This window comes from Calliphora vicina, chromosome 4, assembly GCF_958450345.1.
Source record: "Calliphora vicina chromosome 4, idCalVici1.1, whole genome shotgun sequence".
NCBI classification, from domain to species: domain Eukaryota; kingdom Metazoa; phylum Arthropoda; class Insecta; order Diptera; family Calliphoridae; genus Calliphora; species Calliphora vicina.
In genome coordinates this window covers 4,919,695-4,944,109 of record NC_088783.1, presented here as the reverse complement: position 1 = coordinate 4,944,109, position 24,415 = coordinate 4,919,695, and the positions used below count along the sequence as shown (strand labels likewise).

At 28.1% G+C, this 24,415-nt stretch overlaps 1 protein-coding gene across 2 annotated transcripts in view; it reads left to right on the top strand.

Annotated features, from left to right (window-relative positions):
- singed (fascin domain-containing protein singed) overlaps nt 1–22,461 on the top strand; it is a 65,929-nt gene extending 43,468 nt beyond the window's left edge. For both annotated transcript variants that reach the window (XM_065509791.1, XM_065509790.1), the window contains 6 exons: nt 9,605–9,989; nt 17,959–18,379; nt 18,476–18,571; nt 20,092–20,565; nt 20,644–20,892; nt 20,955–22,461. In XM_065509791.1, the coding sequence (XP_065365863.1) occupies nt 9,785–9,989; nt 17,959–18,379; nt 18,476–18,571; nt 20,092–20,565; nt 20,644–20,892; nt 20,955–21,048 (1,539 nt within the window). In that variant the 5' untranslated portion in view covers nt 9,605–9,784 and the 3' untranslated portion in view covers nt 21,049–22,461. The remainder of the gene's footprint in view (nt 1–9,604; nt 9,990–17,958; nt 18,380–18,475; nt 18,572–20,091; nt 20,566–20,643; nt 20,893–20,954) is intronic.
- Nucleotides 22,462–24,415: the final 1,954 nt, after the last annotated feature.

Here is a 24,415-nt window from a genome sequence, read left to right as displayed (position 1 = left end):
ATTTCTCTTTAGTTTTATATATATATTGTTTTTTTTTGTAAATGGTTGGCTGATTGACTGACAGCCATGAAAACAATGCAAAACTTGCGGTTTATTGTGTTTTTTCTTTGGTCTGAACAATGTAAAGATGTGATTTTTAGTTAGTAAAGCCACTTTTAAAGAATACCTTGTACAAAAAAATAACTATTGTAAAAGAGTGGAAATGAAGAACAATACAGTGGCCTGTCTGATGCTTACTGGTAACTGAAATACGTAGTATTGAAATATTTTTAAAACAATTGTTTAAACAATATTTAAGTAGCAGTTTGTGAAAAGTGTCTACATTTTTTCATATTAGTGCGGGTTTACACACGTCAAGTTTACTTGGGCAAAACTTGAGTTTATAGAAGAGAGAGGAAGAAAAATAGACTTGCGCAAGTAAACTTGACTAACTGTCTTAATAGGTAGATATTGGAAATAATACCGTTTTTACCGATTTTTCTTTCTAATTATTTGTTTAATTTCGCATAAAAATAAAATTTATGTAAAAAAAATCTTCTTAATTGTTTTAAATTGTGCATAATGTTTAACAATTAGTGTTTAAAAACAATATGTTTAAACAAAATTAACATTTGATGACATGTTAATTAAGATAATTAAATTCAATATAAAAACACAACAAAATTAAAACCGCTTTTTCAGCCAACAAATTGAGAGAAAAACGCATAAAATACCAAACAAAAAATAAATTGAAAGGAGATTTTACAGCTGTCTTAAGCGTTAGATGTACAAATATTTTGCATCAACTGGTTTGTCAAGACATTGACATGGTGTCAAAGTAAAATGTATCGCAATGCATTTCAAAAGAAAAGAAAAACTAAAGCGAAACCTGTGGTGGTGTTAAAATGATGTTTTGCTAAATAAAAAGACGGGGGTAAATGTTGTACATATTTCGCTGTAATATTATTATTCAAATATTAATAATATTGTTTTATTGTGTAATTTTCATTTAACTCTTTCAGCCAAGGTATTTTGTGTATAAATTTAAAATCAAAACATAAAAAACCAACCCATTCTAAGGTTTTTGTGGAGTGGGGTGGTTTGTTTACTAACCACCGTGGCAGTTGGAATTAAAAATAATTTTGATACAAATTTTCGTTTCGTAAAAATTTATTTTGACTAAATTTGTAGCAAAGTTACACTGAATTCGATGAACAATAAATACTCTGTGCTTTTTTTATTGAATGTGTGAAAGTCTCTTAAAAAAAATGATTTTTACAATATTTTCAAATTAATATATTTATCTAACCAGAGCACCCTGACGGCAAAGTTTTGCAAAAAAACATTAACCATGACTTCAAAAAATATAGTTGTTTAGCAAAATGCCAATATATGGAAATAAACTATGATTTAAATACTATAGAAAAGGTGGTTAGTAAAGTGACCACTAAACTGCAAAGAGTTAAATTACTTGAGACTAATAGACAGACATTATTTCAGTATTTTTGATAATTATAATCATCATTAAACTGTGCTATATTTCCAATCACTACTGTTAATCAGCCACAACAAAAAAAAAATAAACAATTACATGCCATTTTTAACAGGATTTTTTCTTTTGCTTTTTTAACAATTAAATACAATACATTCATTGCATTTTGTTAACTGTTTAAATAAAATTAATAAAATTTTACGGTTTGTAAATTTTCTTTCATTTAACAAAAAACTACTAAAAATAAAATGAATCAAAAAACAACAATAATGCTTTTCTTGGCTGACTAATAAGCCAATTAAACTCAAATAATTGTTTAGAAGAAATAATAAAAAAAATCTTTAAATTTTCACAAAAAAACTAAATCAAATGTTTTAATTTAACAGTTAAGAAAAAAAGAAGAAAACTTTCTATTATAATGCATTTAACAGCAGCTATAGCAAATGCAATTAAAAGAAATTTTTGATGCAAAATATTGTATTTATTGTTCTCTTAATTGCAGCAACTAACTGTTTTGGAACAAATTAAAAAATATATCTTAAATTTTAAATTAATTAACGAAAAATCTACAATATTTGAACACAATAGATTGTAACTTAATTTATAACTAAATGTTAGTTAAACTTTTACTTTTTATTACTGCTAACTTGTATTTAAAACCGTAATTCAAACTGCTGTATTATACTACAAATACTTACAGGCAGTTAAAAAAAAAACAGACAGACAGACTCTCAGTCAGTCATATACACAACAGACAACGCCCAATCCTTTGTTTGGCTAAATCATGAAAACTACACTCAAACAGTTGCATTTTTAAACTTTGCATTTTTATTCTTAGCCACGTTAATGGAGAGTTTAACAAAAGCGGCCCTCCTCTATATATATATGTATAAATACATCTATCTATCTCTACATAGCTATAAATATTAGCATACTTGTTAACTTATTAAACAAAAGAAGCAAAAATGTTTCCTTTTTCAACAAATTTTCATTTCGCTTTATTCCACTTTTTTCCTTCCATTTACTTTTGATACTTATTATGCCCTGTTTAGCGTTTGGGAGTTCACCGAACATGATTGTCTTCGTACACTCTTAATTAGTATGCAAATCCACACACCCTGTCCACTTCAAAATAAATGATTAATACAAAAACAACAAAAACAAGCTTAACTGGTAACAAAAAGGGAAGAAAAGGGTAAAGAACTAGAAAACATTTAATTTTTACTATTTTTGGTTTAAACGTCAACGTCATCATGAATAGACGACATCCCACAACAAAGACAGCTAGCAGCAGCACGAGAAGCACACAAAATTTATCATTTACTTTATAAGGAGCCACTAGTAAACTGAGAATCTACTACATATCTATAAATAGTGTTTGTTTTTGTATGGAATAGACAACGAATTCTGAAGCACCCTTTATTAGTCTGCGCTTAATTTATGAAACATTAGCTTTTTGTATGCAGTATAGAAAGGATTTTCAATCAATTGCTATTATTTGAACGAAAACAGCTGGTTCAAAGGAGTATAACCTAAAGTACGTTAGCCACCGCAGCTATTCTTTTGGAAGTCCATTATTGGTCCACTTTTTCGAGCATTGCTGGCCGTATGTCACGAATAACACGAATAATGTTGGCCTCCAAGGCGTCAATTGACTTCACGTGGCTCCACAGGAAATAATCGAGAGGTGTCGAATTGCAAGACTTTGGAGGCCAATTGACAAGGTCCTTTTCTTGAAATCAAGTTGTCGCCAAATTTTGATTTCAATAAATCTATGGTTGGGGTTCCCTATGGCACTTAGCGCCATCCTGTCAAATTGTATGATCTTGGAGGCCAACTGACATTGACAGGTCCTATTTTCGAAATCTAGTTGTCGCCAAATTTTGATTTCAATAAATCGATGGTTGCGGTCTTCGTAGGCACTTAGCGCCATCCTGTCAAATTGAATGATTTTCTCGAAATCAAGTTGTCGCCAAATTTAGATTTCAATAAATCGATAATTGCGGTCGCCGTATGCCACCATCCTGCAATTCTGTTGAAACCACATGTCGCCCGGATCAATGTCATCCTTATTTTCAAACAAAAAATCATTGATCATGTTATAGTAACGATCACCATTGAACGTAACGCGAGCTCCGGCTTCATTTTTAAAGAAATAAAGTCCGATGATGCCATCAGCTTGTAAACCGCACCAAACGTTGCATTTTTCTGGATGCAATGGAGTCTGTAGGGTCCATATGCGGCAATTTTATTTATTAATAAGCCGAAATTGAGCCTCATCTCTGAACACAATTTGACGATAAAACTGTCTTCTATAAGTTACGCGAATCGATGACTGATTTTCAAAATAAATTTGCATAATTCAATCAATCTATTCATGATGATTTGCCAGAGTATACTGATCACCAGGGAAACCGGAAATATGCTCTAAAAAAAGCGTTTTAGGCGCTTTAAATATGCAGTAAAAACTTTAAAATATGCTCTTAAAATTTAAAAAATATGCTCTTAAAAAAACAAACTTTTACATAATTTTTAACCAAAAAAAATTTACTTAAATTTTCAAATAAAAATCGTTGTCTATTGGATCTGAAAAGATTTTTAAACGTAGAAAATGTTCTTTCGACATCAACTGATGTTACAGGAGCAAATTTAAAAGACAATATTTCTTTAACACTTAGAACGGTTAAGTTTGAATTAGAACTAAAATTTGATATTTAGATGGAGCTATTATTAAAATAGTGCTTATTTTATATTAAAACAAGTAAGAGAACTATATTCGGCTGTGCCGAATCTTATATACCCTTCACCTAATTATACTTCAAAATAAAAAATTTAAATATTTTTAGGTGAACAAAAATTTTTTTTCAGTTTTTTCATTTTTTGGATAAAAAAATTTTTGGAATTGTTATTTTAAATTTGAAAAAAAAAAATTTTGTTTTTTAAATTTTTTTTTTTTTTGATGAAGAGCCATCTATTTTTCAATTTTGAATTTTAAACAAAGGAAGTAAAAACCTGTAACACAACAGCGAAAAATAAGTAAGACAAAATTTTTTTTTGTTAAACTCAAAATATGCTATTAAACAGTAAAATATGCTCTAAAAACGCAAAATATGACATAAATATGCTCTTAAAACAAATATATGCAAAAATATGTATTTAAGGGTAAAATATGCAAAAATATGCACTAACAAATCGATGCCAAAATTCTTAAATAGTTCTGAAACGTGTAAATATCTTATCCATGTGCTCATTAGACTCACCAGAAAAAACATGCATTTGCATATTTTGGTTTCCCTGCTGATCACTAATGTCAAAAAGTGAGCGGATTATTACAGTTCAATTGACAGTTAACCCTTTTGTAAGTTCTAACGGGCTTAAAAAACACCCTTTAGAACAGTCAAAGTATGAATTAATTCCTAAATTGAATTAATGCACTAAAATCCTAATTCCGAATTTAAATTTAGCCTCCTTTAAATTCTTTCATTTGAACAGAATTCATACATTGTTGAATTAATTAATAATAAAATTCATTGAACATTTGAATCACAGATAATACAGATATTAATCAGCTGGTTTCAGTAATATTGCAATAGAAAACACCCAAAAGAAAATATCGAAATGGTTGTGATTTGGAAGAAGTGTCAAATATATGTATATCATACTCGTTGTCTATTGAAAGTTGTAATTTTCAGAGACCGTAAATAACGGTTATTCAGAAATTTTTAAATCAAAAACTCTCTATGTTAGAGTCAATGGAGACCTATATATACCAAAAAATTCGTATTGAAGTGCTCTTTCAGAAAAAAATTCGCATGAAACTCTTAAAAAGAATTTTAAATAGCCGTCATAAAAAAACGCATTTGAGGAGTTTTATTTTTCTGACGGGACAAATAAAACTCCTCAATTGAGTTTTATGACGGCAATTTAAAACTCTTTTTTTAAGAGTTTCATACGAACTGTTTTAGATGATTTTTTATTTTTAAAGTCACAAAATAACATTTTTAATATCACCTACAACCGTTACGGTCCCTGGTGTTTTTTCTATCGCACTGCAAACCATAACCATTGAAAATTGGTTGTAGAACGTCAAAATAACCATACGGTTCGATATTACTTCTTTGAGAACTGTCATTTGTTTCGTATCTGTGCAATCTGTGATTTGAATCATAGATGACAACTACATAGATAGGTAACTGAGAGCCAAAAACCGAAGTCTCTTGTCAAAAACCTAATTCGTGAGAATCTATTGCCATGTATTATGTTATTGCATCACCTATGTGTGTGAAAAATGAGTAATTTTGTTTAATTTTTTTCGTTGACATTTCTCTCTCCTTCTGATTGATTAACTTTATGTTAATTCAAATCTAATAAATTACTGTTTCTTCATTCAATTTGTTTTTGTTTTGATTTAAATCATACAAAATGAATTGAAAACTAGTGTATAAAGCTTATTAGTAATAGATTTGATTTGAATTGAATAATTGATTCATTCCAGGGCACACTTAGAAAGGTGACTGCGATGAAACAGCTGATTATTTTTTTTATTTAGTTTGAATTGTCAATTCACTTGTGGTTGTTGTGGCGAAAAATACAACAAACCCAAAAGCAAAAACAACAACAGGCAACTTTGACAGTTCACCTACCTTTTAACAAAAACAAAGTTCCTGTTGTTTTTGTATTGTTGTAGTGATGCAGTCACCTTTTTAAGTGTGCCCTGATTCATTCAATACATTTTTAAAAGCTATTTTACTTTCAGATTAGAATTAAAGAAAACTTGAATGATTCCTTAAAGAATTAGTGCTATAATGAATGAATTATGAAAGGAATGAATTCAATACATTTAAAGTAAAATATTAAGCCTATGAATTAATTATTCAGAACCTTATGTATCGAATGCTCAAACAAATTATCATTCGGTACCTCAATAAGGAAAAACTCAATATGAAATCACTGGTGCAGGGAATTGACTGATTTCATATACATACATATTTGCCTACATAGTTATTGAGAGAGAAAAAAGGAAAACAATTAAATAGCTGAGTAAATTGCAAACAGGATGATGTATAAATTAAGCTACAATGTCAGTAAACGTTAATGAATTCGTTTTAGTAGTCATGGCATGAAAAATCTACTGAATGTTCAGTTCATCTCTAAAAATGATTTGTTAAAATACTCGTATCTACATACTTACTCTATGTAAGTTCATTTACAACATACCTTTAGACATCTTATGACTTTTTCAGCAGTGGAACATGATTTTTTGTTTATAAAATTTACAAAAGTCATTTGTTATTTCAGTTGAGATGATTTAAACAATAGATTGTTGTTTCTTTTGAGTCTCAACTTGTACCATAGATAGTACATATGTATTTGCAAACAAAGTAAATAATTCATTTTTATTTAGTTTTTCATAAACATGTCATTTTATTTTATTTTTGTCATGGCATATTTTTGTTAAGATTATTTTATGTTTTTTTTTTTTGTTAGCATAGTTTAATATGGTTGATGTTCAAGCACTCTATACGATTTTCCTTTTTGGATTTTAATTTTTACATGGGCGTTGGTTGCTGTTGCAAGTTTGAAATATTATTGCAAAGTTTTGTGAACACACACAGCGTACATTTCAATAAATTACGGCATATCAACGTAGTGAGATTAATATTTTAAAGATATTTCCAAATTTTGCAGCATTAATTTCAACAACCTTCAAAATTCTAACTAAGCAATTGATTTTTAATTTTCTTTTACGTCTAAAAATAGAAATTTTTATTTCCAATATTTTATGTAGTGCGATATAAAAATAACTATAAATTATAAATTTACATAAATGCTATTAGTTGATATACTATCAACTTGGACATAAACATTAAATTAAGCCAAAGAAGAGGGGTAAAATATTCAAAGTTTCATACTGCTCCTTTGAACATAAAAAAAATTCAACGAATGTATGCATGTACTTAGTCGTATCAATAACTTATAGGATTTCTTTACTATAGCTATGACCGGCACCAACAGACCGTGATTTATATAAAACTAAAGGAAAAATGGAATACAGATTAAAAGTATATGGCAAAAAAAAAATAAAGATATATAGAAATAATGAATTTTTAAAACCACTATAATTTAACGCATCTACATGGTACGATACATATACTATACATATGAATATACATTTAAATAAATAGTATCTGAGAATGCAGAATGAATGTGAGGAAAAAGAAAACCACAGTTTATAAATAAAGCAAACAGGGTCTTAAAATATTTAAATGTTTTTTTTTCATGGGCAAATACAAAACACGATTAGTGATTCTAAATTTAGGATTTCAAACTGTTGATTTTATCTACTTTCGAATACAATTGTACACTTTTATGAGTTGACACGATGAATGGCAAGGATGTATATTAGGGATGGCAATCCCGAAATCCCTACCCCGAAAATCCCGGGATTTTTCGGGATGTTCTCGACGTTTAACTAAAATCCCGAAAAATCCCGGGATTTACATTTATAAAATCCCGAATCACGGGATTTGTAAAACCCTGTCCCGTTTGGCATCCCTAGTATATATGTATAAGTTTGTCATTCAGAGATATAAGAAAAAAACCGAGACAACTTCGATTTTTGACCTACTTTTTTATATACATATATCTGGATTACTAAGTCATTAATATAGACAATAGGATATCCAATAATAGATATTTCAAAGACCTTTGCAATGGCGTATATAAGGCCAAAGTAAACCGGACCTACAATGGCTCAAAATCGGGAAAACTATTTTTTACTCCGAATTTTTTTTTCACCAAAAAAATTTTTTTTTTTCAAAAATTTCAAGTGTCCCTAAAAATATTGAATAAACCTATTTTACAGGAAACTGTCCAACGATTTCAAATATGTTACTCTTATTAGAATCATATTTTTGATTCAGAAGATATAGCCCTTCAAAGGTGACTGATTTTCAGTTTTCAAAAAAACAGACTATTTTTAGGTAATTTGGTACGCTTTCAGATACAATATCTTGAAAACTGGGTAACGGATCTTCATATTTTTTTAATTGTACTGTTTGCTTTGTGTTTGTCCAGGTAAATCGATATTTACCAAATATGTATTCATATTTTCAATATTGAAAAAAAAACATTCAGCCCAACTATAAAAGAAATTTTATAGTTAGGCTGAAGTTAATATTTGTTAAAGTTGGCTTTATTTTAAAATAGAACTTTTGTTTTTTTCGTACTATAACAAATATTATAAAAAAAGCTTTCAAAAATTTTTATGGTACGAAATTTTAAATAATAGTCAACTTTATGGACTTTAAGGCTTTTGTAGTTAGGCTGTATAAATTTCTATATTTGTCAAATTTTCAATATAATAAGTTCTTTGATTATTCCTTTACCTAATTTTCAGCTGCCCGTCTTTGCCCCATTTATTGCTAGAGGTAAAATTTTTAAAAAAGACATGGTTTCAAAAATGTGTTGAATGCATTTTTGGTCTTTTTCTTTATGTCATGTATTTTCATTTTCAAAATCTGGTCGCCTTAATTAATTCATAATAAAATTCATTGAACATTTGAAACACAGATAACACAGCTGGTTTCAGTAATATGGCAATAAAAAACACCCAAAAGAAAATATCAAAATGGTTGTGAAAACCTATTAGGTATATCTTCATTTACCGATTATGAGCAATATTTCACAAAAAATTGAAATCTTTTCTGGAATAATTTTAAAAAGAAATATGAAAAATCTAAAATTTTAAAAATATCATTTCACTCATCTCATAGGTTGATCAATTATCTATCATATGTCTTTTAAATTTTTTGATTATCTCATTTGCTTCAAAAGTTATGATTTGGCGCCATAGTCTCCATTTTTTTAGTATTATAGATTCGTTGTGACAAAATTTTTAGTGCTTTTACTCAGACAACTTTGTCGTGACAACAAACGTTTGTCAAATATTTGTCAAGTATAGTTTACACCAACTGTCAAAATACCCTTTCATATTTATAAACATATAAACATACAATAACAAAAGATAAAAAGATGTCTGTACATAGAAAATATAATTTATTTTATTTATAAACATAAATTCTGGACAATATCAATAACCAAAACCATATTTCTTCTCTTTTATATTTCCAGTTTGAAGATTAAAAGTCATAGCTTCTTGCACAGATAACACTGAACGCGAAGAAAAACGGAAGTTTCAGCGACACCATTAAAAGGTTAAAATCGTAAATAAATTTCTTATCAACTCCTCTGTTTTTTATAAAAATCGTCACCATTGCTCCCACACCGATTATCAACTCCATCAACAACACCATGAACGGCCAGAGTTATGAGTTAAATCATACAAATGGCGACATTATATCACAGAACCAACAGAAGGGTTGGTGGACCATTGGTCTGATCAATGGCCAGCATCGTTATATGACGGCCGAGACATTCGGTTTCAAATTGAATGCCAACGGTGCCAGTTTGAAAAAGAAACAGTTATGGACATTAGAACCATCCAATACCGGTGAAAGTAAGTATCAATAAGAAACAACAAAAAATTAAATTATAGCAGATTCTACTTCATTTATCGCAAAGACTAAAACGAAGCAGAGAAAGATGAAAAAACGTAATAAATAACTTTAAACTCAATTTATTATTTTGCACTGCGTATGTTTGTTCACCAGACATTGAGCATGATTTATGATCAAACTATTTTTTTTTCTCTTTGTACAACAAAATGTTTGTTCATTTTTGTTACATGTGTAGATAGATATGTACGAGTACATACGTATGTATCTCTGAATGAATGAATAAATGAGTTATGGCCGGATCATCTACATACATACATATTAGATGTACAATTTTCTGTTTAAAGTTTTCGCGTTTGCTAGCCAGCCACATGCTTGTTACCGTTTTTCCAAACTATTAATTTTCAATATCCTCTAGTTTTCGTTTGCCATGTAAAAGATCAATTTAAATTTTCCTGTAACATGTGACTAAACAATGGCAAAACACAACAAACACATCTACTATAATGGTCCACATGTTTATTTTTTTCCTTCTTTTAGTTTAAGCCAAAGTCAAACCAAGTTTTATTTAGTTAAACTGTAGACATGTTTAGAATTTTCGTAGTTGTAAGCTTAAGCTAACAAACTACGAGTAACTTGCTAACTACTGGTCATTGTTATGCATTGATAGTGATCGTATACGAAAATTTGAATTAACGGTGGAAATTTAATGCGTGTTTTTTAGTTAAAGCGACAGGTTTGAATTGTTTGTTGGTTTTTTTCTTCTTTTGTTTTATAACAATTTAAGTTTTTTTTTTGCATAAAATAGCATAAGATAACATCTACAATTGTTTGACATTGTAACCTTTAACAATTTTTTTTACCATAGACATGAACCCATGCTGATAATCTTTGTTTTGTATTGGCATTAAATTGAAACTTACACAGATTTAACATGCAGTTTAATAAGATATTTATTTACTGGCGAAATTTTCTTATGTGATTTTAAACTGATGGAAATTTAAATGTAAAAGATTCTATTTTAGCCAGAATTTTGTCAAGTTTTAAACATGTATTTTCATGCATACACGCATTTATTATTTTTCTTAATGACCTTCTATGACAGCAAGATATTTCGCTCATTAGCCACAAGCTGTGTTTGTTATATACCGGAGTCATGAGGTAAAATATGAATGACACTTCTATTAAGATCAGTTAGGAAATTGTGTTTAAACAAAGAAAGTTAAACAAATCATAAAAACTTATATTTGACTCAAAACTGTGAAGAACATATTTTTATACAAACCACCAAACATATGGGAGGTATATTGATTCTGCCAAACTGTTTGCAACACAACGACATATTAGCAGTTGAACCAAAAATAAATTTTAGAATAGGTTTGTATCAAAATTGTTCGGATTTACTACTATACATATTTTGTTCCCGATAACATTTAAATGCATGAATCTATCAATTGTATTTTATCGCTAATATATTCTAATAATATTGGATGTAAGACTTACAAATGCGGGATTTTCTCACATGTTTAGCCTTTATTTTGAAATATTTGTTCAGTATAAATTTATGCAAAGTATTGACTATTCTCATCTTTCTGGCAACATATGGATTCCTAACCAAAAGAACTGACTGCTCATCTTTAGAGGTCAAGAAATCACGAAGCACTTGCGTTCGGTACAGCTCACAACAGATAGGACCCTTTTGGTCCCACCAAATACAGAGCATTTCCTTAGCGCCATGGATATTCGGCTTAGATGTCGATTCGGCTGGTTGACAGGGCATTACGTACGATCTTTTACGATTCGGGTTATCGTAATGGATTCATTTTTTATCGCAAGTAATATTTTCTTTCGACTTTCAAGGTCTCTCGGTTTCAATTCGTATGGTACACAATTTCTCAGCTTTTGGATGAATCCTGCTGCTCGCAAACGTTTTGAAATTGTTGCTTGAGTAGCTTCAAATAAGCTCTTCTTGGGTTTTACAACAAATTTCATATATTTTATATTTTAAAATATTTGTAGTATAGATTCTTTGGATAGATATATTAAGCGTAAAGAGCTTTATTTACAACTTTGGTGACCCCCACTGAAATTTTCCAGCAAACATTTTCGTAGAATATTTTAATCCTTAAATGTCCTTTTTGAAAGGACTTTTTTTGATTTTCTCAAAAAAAGGGTCAAATTGACCCTTAAAGAGGGGAGCTAGAGGGTTAAGATCTTCCACAAAAATAATCCCCATAAAATTCTATAATATAACTCTGACCATAAGAATTCTCTCAGATAATAACTTACAACATTTTTTTCAGTTAGTATAATGCTCCCTTCGTTAAAAAAATAAAAACTTTGACCCACTGTAAAAAAATTTCGGACCAGCTGAACTATAAGTTTATTCTACAAAAATTATCTACTCAACATGCTCTTTCAGAATTATAGGGTCACTATTCTGTTCCAATCAAAAAGTCTCAATTTGTTGGACAGTATAATTACAGTGAACATTATAATATTGCTATAAAACTTATAAAAATATGTAGAAATTAAATAAATTGAATCATACCAACCCTTTCGGAATACATACCAATTTGCTAAGAATCACTATTTTTGAATTTTTGATCGGGCTATAATCTCTTGATTACTATAAAATTATGTATTCTTGAAATATGCACATTTCATCTATAAAGAAATAATCGAATAAACTAAATGTGAATGTAAATTGTTGATGCAACGAATAAAGTAAAAAATCAGATCTTTACAACATTTAAGTCAAGTGTCAATTTTCAACATACAACAAAAACATTGTTGTTGCTTGTTCACATTCATCTTGCCACGATGAGGCAGCAAGTAAATTGTCAACAACAAATTTCCATGCAAATATTAAAAGCGCTCTCCAATGTGACACCAAAATGAAAATGTAATAAAAATTAAGATAAATAAATACAGTAAATAAGAAATGATTTAAGGAAACTACTTACTGCTGTAAATTATTGTACGAAATGCGTTCGTTCAAGTGGCTGGCTGTTTTTGCTTGGAAGCCACTGATAAAAGTCATTCAGTCAGTCAGTCAGTAGTCAAGTAATTGACACGCTTATGCATTTAAATTAAAGATTTATGCTGAAGTGTTGTTCGTATTGTTGATCATTATTGTCGTGGCAAAAAATTAAAACCCAGTACATACATACATAATAAATGAAGATGCCTGATATTTTTTTGTTTGTTTTCAACAGTTTATTACACTTAACTGTGAAAATATTTTATCATTCCAGTAGTTTAACAATGTCCCATTGAATAAAGATAAAAACAAGCAGCAATTGTTCATTTTACAAAAAAAAATAAAAAATAAGTAAGCAGTGTTGTTGCTTGCAAAGGAGTATATTACTTTTAATGATTATTAATTATCACTGTTTTAAAAATATTTATTAAAATACTTTATAATATAGAGTCTATATTATCAATTTGCAATTAAGCAAATTTTCATTATCCATTTTTAAGAATTCATTTCAAATTCATACCACGTCTCTGACATAATTTAAAACGCAACTAAAAAGCCAACCATGACAAGTAAACAATGATTTTTTGCCTCAAAAACATTTGCAGCATGACGATGACTTTTATCATTGTTACAATTCCATATAAAGACATATTGTAGGTATGTTCCTACATATAAAACATACCTATCTGAGGTGTAAAGTATGAAAATTATTGACTAAATACAACTTCAAGACAAAAAATATGATGACAACTTTAAAACTACTCCATTCCACTCCACACAAGACCACATTCTGTGCAAAATATATCTACATATCTGTGTCCGTATGGAAAAATAGCTTAAGTCGAATAAAAAAAGTTCTGAAATATAAAATTACACAAAATTGGAAACACAATTTTGTGTAATTTTGATTGTTTCTTACAAAAAATCTGTAAATTTATTACAAGTTTTTAAAAATGTTTGCATTAATTCGCGACTTATTCATGCACTGAATAAGAAAATCTTGAATTAATTCTTTTCACACAAAAAAATTAATTGAATGAAGTTTGAGTCACTTCAAATGAATTTGGTAAAAATTAATTGCAATTCATTTTCAACTCAAATGAATTTGTAGAATGAATTGCAATTCGTTTCTAATTCAAATGAATTTGTTAACATGAATTGCAATACACTTGAATTGAATTGATTTTGAATAATTCAAATGAATTAGAAAAAAGAATTTCCAACTCATTTGAATTGAATTGATTGAAATTTGAATTGATTTTGTTTTGTATTTCACCTAGTATAGTCCAATGATTTGAAATTCCGATGATATACTGGAATTGTCAGTTAACGGCAGAATAGGAATTTTTCTTTCCCCCTAGATCTGCCCTTGAATTTGATTGATTGCAACTCATTTTTGATTTCATTCATTTGAATTGCAATTCAATGTTCTAATTCATTTGAATGAATTTAAAATCAATTCAATTCAAATGAATTGCAATTCATTTGAATTGAAAACGAATTGCAACTCCTTTTAACAAATTCATTTGAATTGTAAATTAATTTAAATTCATTTCTGCCTAATTCGTTTGAATTAATTCAAATTTCATTCATTTATTTTGTTGTTGTGAAAAGATTTTGCTAACTCGTAACGAATTAAAATCAAAAGAGAATGATTCATTTACAGCTCTGGTAAATAGAGAAGATTTGACACATTTTCTGCTTAAGAGCTCAATTCACTCTTATGTCGATTTAAGCAACTCTTCCATATGACCACAGATATATTCATACAGATGTATGTAAATAATTTTATATATTTTTTTTTGTTTAACACAAACCCAATGCCTGTCTGCCTCTATACGATTCACAACAGGTCAGCAATCTTTTAGTTTTTTTTTATTATTATTTTTGTAATATCCATAAAAAAAGTACCCAATTATTATAATTGTCGGGCAAAAAATAAAGCAAACCAAGACAATAACAACTAAAGCTATATGAAACATAAAAGTGTGGCTAAAAAGATTAAAGGCAAAAGAGCAAATAGTTAAAAATTGGTTGTACAAATACGAATGTAATGTCTCTTCAATTCTTACTGAAATATAATTTTTAAATTAATTTCATAAAATGTTTGATCAAAACTATTTTTTTTAGAAACTCTACACCAAAAACCTAACTCTTGCAACAACAGAATACAATACTAATCAATGTATTTTGTTGTTGTATCAGACATATATCGAAGTGTCTCATCTCATTGTATAATCCAAATAAATATGGAGAAAAAACAAATTACAGATGAAAAATTAAATTTAATCTTGAAGAAATACAAATTGTAATTCAGAAAAGCAAATTGCAATGAGAAAAACGAGTTTAAATTAATTACGAGAAAAATCGATTGAAATTAAGTAATCGAATTTAATATTAAGAAATCACAAATTTAAATTGAGAAAATCAAAATGAATTGAATCCAGTATGAATTAAAATGTTTCTAAAATTAATAGAAATTTATTAATACTCATTATCAATTTATCGTTACCATAATATTGTAATCGGCGCCGATAACGAAAACTGAAACTGAAAAACGTTGGTGTTCGTCACCGTCTCGTTTCAGTTGGATGCGTTGCGGCATAAAACAGAAACGAAATTATTTTTTAATTTTGGATATCGCACATTAAATAGAATTTCATTATTTTTGACAAAATCTATTATTTTTTCCTCTTCCAATAAAGAAAATTGAATTTTTTTATTCATTTTGATTTTCTTTAAATTTGAAATAAACAAATAATTAAAATAATTTCGTTCCTACAGCACCGAAAACAACCTACTTGAAGTTGTTTTCGTTCCGGCTCCAAATGACAGGTTTTTCGTTACTGATCGGTGCCGTTTCGTTCCCAATTTTCGTTGCCGATTTCTGAAACGTACTTTTTTTCGGTGCAAATGTATGGAATTTCGTTTTCGGTGCCGATTACGGTGTATGCGGAAACGTAGCTTAAGAAAGCTATATTTGGCTGTGTATAATCTTATATACCCTTCACCAAATTATACTTTAAAATAATTTTTTTTTAATTGTTTTTAAATATTTTTTTTGAAAAAGTTTTTTTTAATTTATAAAATATTATTTTTTGGAAAACAATTTATGACAAAAAAATTTTTTTGGTGAAAAAAAGTTCGGGTTAAAAAATATTTTTCCCGATTTTGGCGCATTGTAGGTCCAACTTACTATATAGACATCGTTGCAATGGACTTTGAAATATCTATCATTAGATATCCATATTGTCTATATTAATGACTTAGTAATCCAGATATAGATAAAAAATAGGTCAAAAATCGAGGTTGTCCCGGTTTTTTCCTTATATTTGTGGGCCCATTTTGTCGTTTAGCAACCGAGCCGGAAGAATTCTTGATATATTGATGTATGAATCTTGTATGTAAGTTTTTTGGTGGCTACGTTTCGTAGCCCCGTTCCGTTTCAAAAATTTGAGATCAATTTGAACTATTAGAACTGTTATTTGAACTATAACATTTAGTAATAATTTTACATCAACTTTTATTTAAATTAAAAAACAAATATTAAATATTAAGAATTAAAATGTACAATTCACATTTAACTTGTAATCCCAATAAGCATTTTTACTGGAATTCAAGTTGAAAGCAAGTGTAATTCAAGCCTTGAATTATAGTCAAGCAATTGAATTACAGTTGTATTACACCTTAGTTCAATAGCATTCTCCAGTAAAAAGGAAACATAAATTCAAACCATATGTTTTTTGTTTGAAAAATATTTAATTTTTCAAATATTTTTCAAGTTTAAAACATAATTACATTTGAATTCAAGTCAAAATCCAACAAAATTTTCAAGAGCTTAAATTTTTGAGGCTTTGGTGCTTATTGGGTTATACCCATAACCTAAATATGAAATAAATTGGTCGTAGACCCACAAAATAATAAATATTCTGGGTCCTTATAAAACTCGAGTAGATCGATCTAGCTATATCCGTCCGTCTGAGTGTTGAAGAGCAAAGGGAACCTCGGAACAATAGAGTATTTGGGGAAAGTTTTATCAGTATTTATATTAAGACTTTCGATTTAACCCTCGTAAGTTACTAAGAACAACAAAAAATTATCCATAATAATAAAATTCTTCAATGTAAATGAAATGTCAGAAATGTAATATAAAACCTAGTTTGTGATTTAAATAAAATTATGGTAATGTTTTATTTACATTAATTTTGGTAGTTTTTTTTTTATAGATAAAACGTTCTGTTTTCGCAATAATTCTAGAGAAAATCACATTCATGCGAGTACATGGAAGTATTTTTTGTATAATTAAAATTTCATGGAAATTAATGAGTTTTTGAGTTTGGTTTCATTCCCATGGAGTTATCAATTTAAATAAAATTTTTGTTTAGTTCCACAAAAAAAACACAAATTTTTAATTTGGTTTTAAATTGAAAAACGAACAAACTGTTAGTTTTTTTTTTGTTTTTCTTAGATCATTATGAGTATTTTTGTTAATAACGTTGTTTTGTTAAAAATAATATTTGTATATTATTACTGTAATCTTTACCAATGATTGTTTTTTGTAAATTTATGTATTTCCTCTTTTTTGTTTATGTTAAAGATTATTATTATTATTATAACAATGACTAATATCCACAATTTAGTGACTTTTGTTTTGTTCCGTTTTTTTTTGTAACAAACATTTCAATTTAGTGAAAGATAATCGAAAAAAAATAGTTTGATAACCTCTTTGAAAAACGAAAATGAAAGTATTCAAATCATAATAGTTTGTTTAACAAAAAGAAAAAAATTTATATGTTTCAATATGTTAAATAAGCTTATTATCTCAACATGGAACAATTTCATTTTATAAGAACTGTTATATTGAAAATTATAATTGTATAAATATAAATCTCCTATTCACATTTAAATTTCAAACTTTTTTAAGAGTGTTCATTAATTGTATAAAATTTTCTTGCCAACATTAATGCTCAATGTTGGTCTACTTTCAGGTGTTATCTATCTAAGATCTCATCTTAACAAATATCTATCGGTGGACTCATTCGGCAATGTATTGTGCGAAAGTGATGAACGTGACGCTGGTAGCCGGTTTCAAATAAGTATTGCTGAGGATGGCACCGGTCGTTGGGCATTGAAAAATGAATCACGCGGTTATTTCCTAGGTGGTACACCAGACAAATTGGTTTGTACTGCCAAAACACCAAGCAATGGTGAATTTTGGACAGTGCATTTGGCAGCCAGGCCACAAGTTAATCTGCGTTCAATTGGCCGCAAACGATTTGCTCATTTATCAGAGTCCCAAGATGAGATACATGTTGATGCCAACATACCATGGGGAGAGGACACCCTATTCACATTGGAGTTCCGTCAAGAGGAGGGTGGACGTTATGCTTTGCATACATGTAATAACAAGTAAGTTTTGATCGATCACATGCTCTAAGAGTAAATGTAGATACTGTTGGCACTTAGTTACTAATGATTGTGTTTTGTTGCTGTTTTGATTTATAGATATTTGAATGCCAATGGTAAATTGCAGAATCTTTGCAATGAGGATTGTCTATTTAGTGCTGAATATCATGGTGGTCATTTGGCTTTAAGAGATAGGTAAGTTGATAATAACTGCAATGAATTTGTGGCAACATCGCTTTACAACATAAGGCGACTTGAGTTTATTTTAAAATCTATAATGACGGATTCAAAATCGCCCAGAAGGGATTTTTGGTTTGGAGGTTAATTCGGTTACTTTATATCTTCTAAAAAAAATGTTTGTAAATTCATCTTTTTTTATCTACGTAAAAAAGAGGTACTTTTTTAAATTCTGACATTTCGGGGGAGTAAATGGGTAAAAACTATATTTTGGTACTTTGTTTGAACCAATAAACAAATAAATATGTTTTAAATCATATTCTTTAAACCTCAAAAAATACCAAATATGAATTTAGTACTTTTTGGAAATTCGAACCCTTAAGGGGTAAAAATTTGATTTATTTTTGGTACTTTTTCATAAAATACTTTTTTTATAAATTTCACATTAACGAATTAAAGATTTCGTTCGTATTCTAAGCGAAAGAAAACTGATTCGTTCACATATGTAAATATAAAGTAAGAGAAACTAAAATCAGTTTTCTTTCGCTTATAATGCTGATACTAAAATTTATTTCAATAAAATTTGTATCATCTCAGTGTGGACTAAAAAGTACCAAAAAATGGGATAAGAACTAAATTATTTGTTCAATTTTATCAAAATAAATACAGTCATATAAAAATGAACTAACAGGTTTTTATTTGGAACTTGAGTATGAAGGTGTACATTGGCCCAAATTCGAGTTAACAGTTTGGTAATTTTTTAAAAAAAATATATTTTTCTTGGGAAAATACTTACAGTAGCCCAATAAAGTCTACATACAGGAATTCAAATTAAATTTCTTTCGTTGAAAGCTGTATTTGTAAGTTAAAAGTAGTGAAATATATTTGTTAAAAAAATAAATTCACACAAAAAAAAATTAAAACAACATCACTTAAGTCGGGTTTAGCAACATTTCCTATCACTTCCAAAATTTCACCGTTATTAAATTTTTATTATGAAACTTAATAGTCCCGCCCATCCAAAAGTAGGCGTGACCGAGAATTAATTTTTCTTTATTTTACTCAGAATCAACAACTCTAATAACGGTGAACTTTTGGGCGTTATTTGAATTTTTTTTTTGCTAAAATCGACATAAGACATGTATTATTATATATCTCATAAAAAAAAAATAAAAAACTGTAGTATGTAGACTTTCTTGGGCTACTGTATATTTATGAGTGAATAAAAATCCAAACTTTGTGATTGTTGGTGCCTTTCCTTTATTCGAATGGTACTTTTTTAATAGTTTTTAATAATGAACCTAGAAAAATTACACACTCATAATCCGACTTTATGGTACTTTTCGATTTTTCTATTCGATTTTTCTATCAGTGTTTCCTGAATGTGTAAGAATTCACAAAGGGAGACTTAATAGTACTTTTTCTTTCTCACTGGTATCTTTTGAATATTAAAATTAGCTGAGTAAATTTTCAACCGATTTTCCAAAAAAAAAAATTCTTATTACGATTTATTAATCATTGTGTTTAACTCATTTCAGACAAGGCCAATATCTTTCGCCTATAGGCTCAAAGGCTGTGCTTAAATCCCGTTCATCTACCGTCACGCGTGATGAATTATTCTCTTTGGAAGATTCTTTGCCCCAAGCATCCTTTATTGCCGCCATGAATTTACGTTATGTTTCTGTGAAACAAGGTGTTGATGTTACAGCCAATCAAGATGAAATTGGTGAAAACGAAACATTCCAATTGGAATTTGACTGGTCGGCCCATCGTTGGGCCTTACGCACAACTCAAGATCGTTACTGGAGTCTATCGGCTGGCGGAGGCATCCAAGCTACCGGCAATAGACGTTGTGCCGATGCTCTATTCGAGTTGATATGGCATGGTGATGGTTCTCTATCGTTCCGTGCTAATAATGGTAAATTTTTGGCTACCAAACGTTCGGGCCATCTGTTTGCCACCTCCGAATCTATTGAGGATATTACGAAATTCTATTTCTATTTGATTAATAGGTAAGTGTTTTTTTTTAATATATTTTAAATAATTAAATAGTAGCGTTTACTAATAAACATGGCATTCATGTTTTTCAGACCCATTTTGGTACTTAAATGCGAACAAGGTTTTGTAGGCTATCGCCAGCCCTGCAATACCAAATTAGAATGCAATAAGGCTACTTATGAGACCATATTGGTTGAAAAAGCCCAAAAAGGTTTGGTTTATTTCAAAGGACACAGTGGCAAATACTGGCGCATTGATGGCGAGGGCATATCAGTTGATTCGGATGGTCCAGCAGATGGTTTCTATTTGGAATTACGTGAACCTACTAGAATTTGTATTAGGTGAGTTATTTTAAAGTAAAGCTAAACATTATTAGTCACTAATATTATTTTATTTTTTGTAGATCCCAAAATGGCAAATATTTGGGCGCCACTAAAAATGGTGCTTTCAAACTATTAGATGATGGTACTGATGCGGCAACACAATGGGAATTCTAAATTGTATGCGGGAAACTTGCAAAATACTTTTTTAACGATTATTTATTCATTTAAGCCAACAAGAAGGAGTTTTACACTAAAAAACCAACTCTCTTTTTAAGAAATAATACTACATATAATGTATAACTATATTCCATTAAACAAAACAAACAAAAATCACTTAAAATATAAAATTTTCTAATGAAATGAATTCTATTTCATACCATAGAAATATAAAGCGGAAGTTTTTGCTGAAATCTTAAGAAAATATGAAAATTAAACACAGAACAAAATCTGTTTTAAAGTAAAACGCACAAGAAAATTTTGTAATTTTATAGAAAAGAAAAATAAACACTGAAAATTAAGAATTATACAAAAAAAATAATTATAATAATTAAAAGTAAAAGTAAAAGTAAAAAGAATTTAAAAACATGCCAATAATTAGCGATTCCTTCCGTTGCTTAATTATAATTGAAATTATATACAAAAAGCAGTGAGTGAAAATCTAATCTTATGTATGTGTATTTTACAATTTTTTTAAACACAATTGCAACATTTTCTTTTTAATGAATGAAACATATTTAACGCTTTTTAGCATATTTTTTTAAAAAACAAACAAAAAAAACACAATCATCATTAAATATTGAAAATGAAAATTGAATAAATGCAAACAACCACTCTAAAACACAAGATGGAGGGGAGTATATTTTGTACTATAAAATATACTTTTAAAATACCTTATTCCTATTAAATACATGAAAAACATTATAAGAAAGAAAACATTTATAAATTTATAAATTAAACATTTAAATCATTTTATCGATTGAATATAAAAACATCATTAGTTTTTAAGCTTTTATTCTCTTATGTATCTCTCGTATCTCTCTCTATCTATAACAAATCTAATTTTTGTTTAATTAATTAATTAATTGCATCTCGCCCTCATTCTCTCTATTATAATAATGTACTATAAATTATAATACACACAATTTTATACAAAACAAACAAACAAAAAACAAAACAAAACAAGTTCATAAAAGAAAAATAATATTATTTTAAAATTATATCATCATTCACATTTGTTATTTATTTTGCAATATAAACCTATTTTTTTTAATTTTTAATTTTTATTTATATATTTTTTTTATTTTAACATAAATTTTTTACTCAATGTAGTCAAGATTGTGCGAATTTTTGCTAAATATTGCTTTTATTTTGCTTAAGACTCTTGAAACAAGCAAAACAATTATATTTATCATAGTATTTTTTTATTTTAATTTTTCTCATTTTTTTATTTGTAATATTTTAATATCAAGAAAGCAAATAATGAAATGAATTATTAAGTAATTATATGTGAAACTAAATGATAAAACAATATCATTATTATCAAATAAAGAATTAATTATTATGATTATTGTATTCATAACCTTAAAACAGTGGTGTTTTTCAATGGGCTTTTGGAACTACAAAGGGAAAGTGGGGATAAATAGTAATTTAAATAACAATTTTGAACTGAAAACTGCAAAATTTATAACAACTTAAAATATTGTTTAAATCATTAAAACTAAACATGCAAAATCTACTTTAAAATTATCGATTAAGAATAAAGTGAATCCAGTTTTACTCTTATTCAGAAAAGCTTCTTTGAATCAGCTAATTAATAGATGTATTTAATAGGCCCTCAACTGTGATAAAAATTAGCTATTAGAGTGTTCAAAAACCATTAAATTTATCAGATCTGCCTTAACTCAACATCTGAGGATGAAAATTTAATGGTTTTCGCTATAAATTATACTAACAATTTTTAGAAGTCTTTGAAATTATTTAAAAAAATATATTTTCTTAGAAATTTATATGCACTTGAGCCTAAGCTATTATTTCATATTCACAAAGTGATCAATTATTAAAAGCGTTTATTTAACTTGCAATATTTGTTTGTATGTTAGTTTAGATCAAAATTTGTAAACCGAATTTTGAAACATTCCGCGTAACCCATTAATCTCGAAAATTCGAACTTATGTTCGAAAAATTTTGAATATTATTATTTTAAATCTAAAACCATCTCTAGATCATTTTCATTCGATTTAAAATTTTCAAACTATCTACATTTGTCATTATTAAATAAATTATTTTAATTTTAAAAAAGGCGTAACTCGATTTTTTGTTACTTTACAGGAGAAGAAAAAAACTTAATAAAATCCATATAATTTTAGACACAAAAAAAGTTTTAATGCAATTTTTAATAAGAAAAGACAGCACATTTTATTTCTCATTTAAAATTTATTTTGTTTTATTTCAATGAAGTTATTTAATATACCCTTTTTACATTGATATTTTTGAAAAAAAAGATAAGTTACGCCTTTTTTATATTAAGCCATCGATATGTGTCTTCATTTATAAACCTGATGATCGAGGTTGTCATAGAATCCAATCATTGTCGGAATCGTTTTTGAAAACGAGAAAAAGTACATTGATGATATATTGGACAGAAAAAGTTATCGGGTTTATATTTTATATATAAACAATTACAGTGGATTTCATAAGTCAAATGTACCTTTTTTGTCATTTTCAAAACCGATTCCGACAATGATTTGGTTCTATGACAACCCCGGATAATTCCGAACAATTAAAAAAAATAATCTCCAAATCATGATGATTCATAAAAAAACTACATTATTCATATTTTACAATTTCGAACTCTAAAATATTGAAAAAAAAAATTTAAATGTTCATACATTTGAAAATATTTTCAAAGTACATACATAAGCTTTGTTCAATAACTAAAAGTTGTTACTATTTAGTAACAATTGTTACTGGAAAAGCGTTCATTAACTCAAAAAACTTTCAAGTAGAGCAAAAATCAAGAGCGTATAAATTTTAGAGACTGTTCTCTCGTTGCAAACTATTACAAGTCCTATTTTGAACTCGTAATTGTTAGCAGCTTATATTTCATATGTTTTGTGTTATTATTTATTTATTTTTGTGGTGAAAAAATGGAAAAAAAAGAATTTAAAAATTTTAATTGAAGAAAATGTGAGTATTTTACAATTTAAGAGGAATAAAATAAGAAAATTGTGTGTATAAAACAATTGTTACTGGAAAAGCGTTCATTTACTTTTTACTATTTTTGAGAATTTAAGAGAGTAATTTTGTAAATTTTGATTTTATTCTCTCGTTGCAAGTATTTACTGGGAAAGTAAATGAACAGACCTATAGTTTCAGAATATAAGCTATTTAAATTATGTTCGAAATTTTGAATTTAAATTCGAAATATTCAAGATGCTCTAAGAAGTAGAAACAACAAGTTTTTATTTACATGATCTAATCCAAATTAATAATATGAACTTTATTTAATGTTAGCAGTAACTGTAGGAATACAAATTTAAAC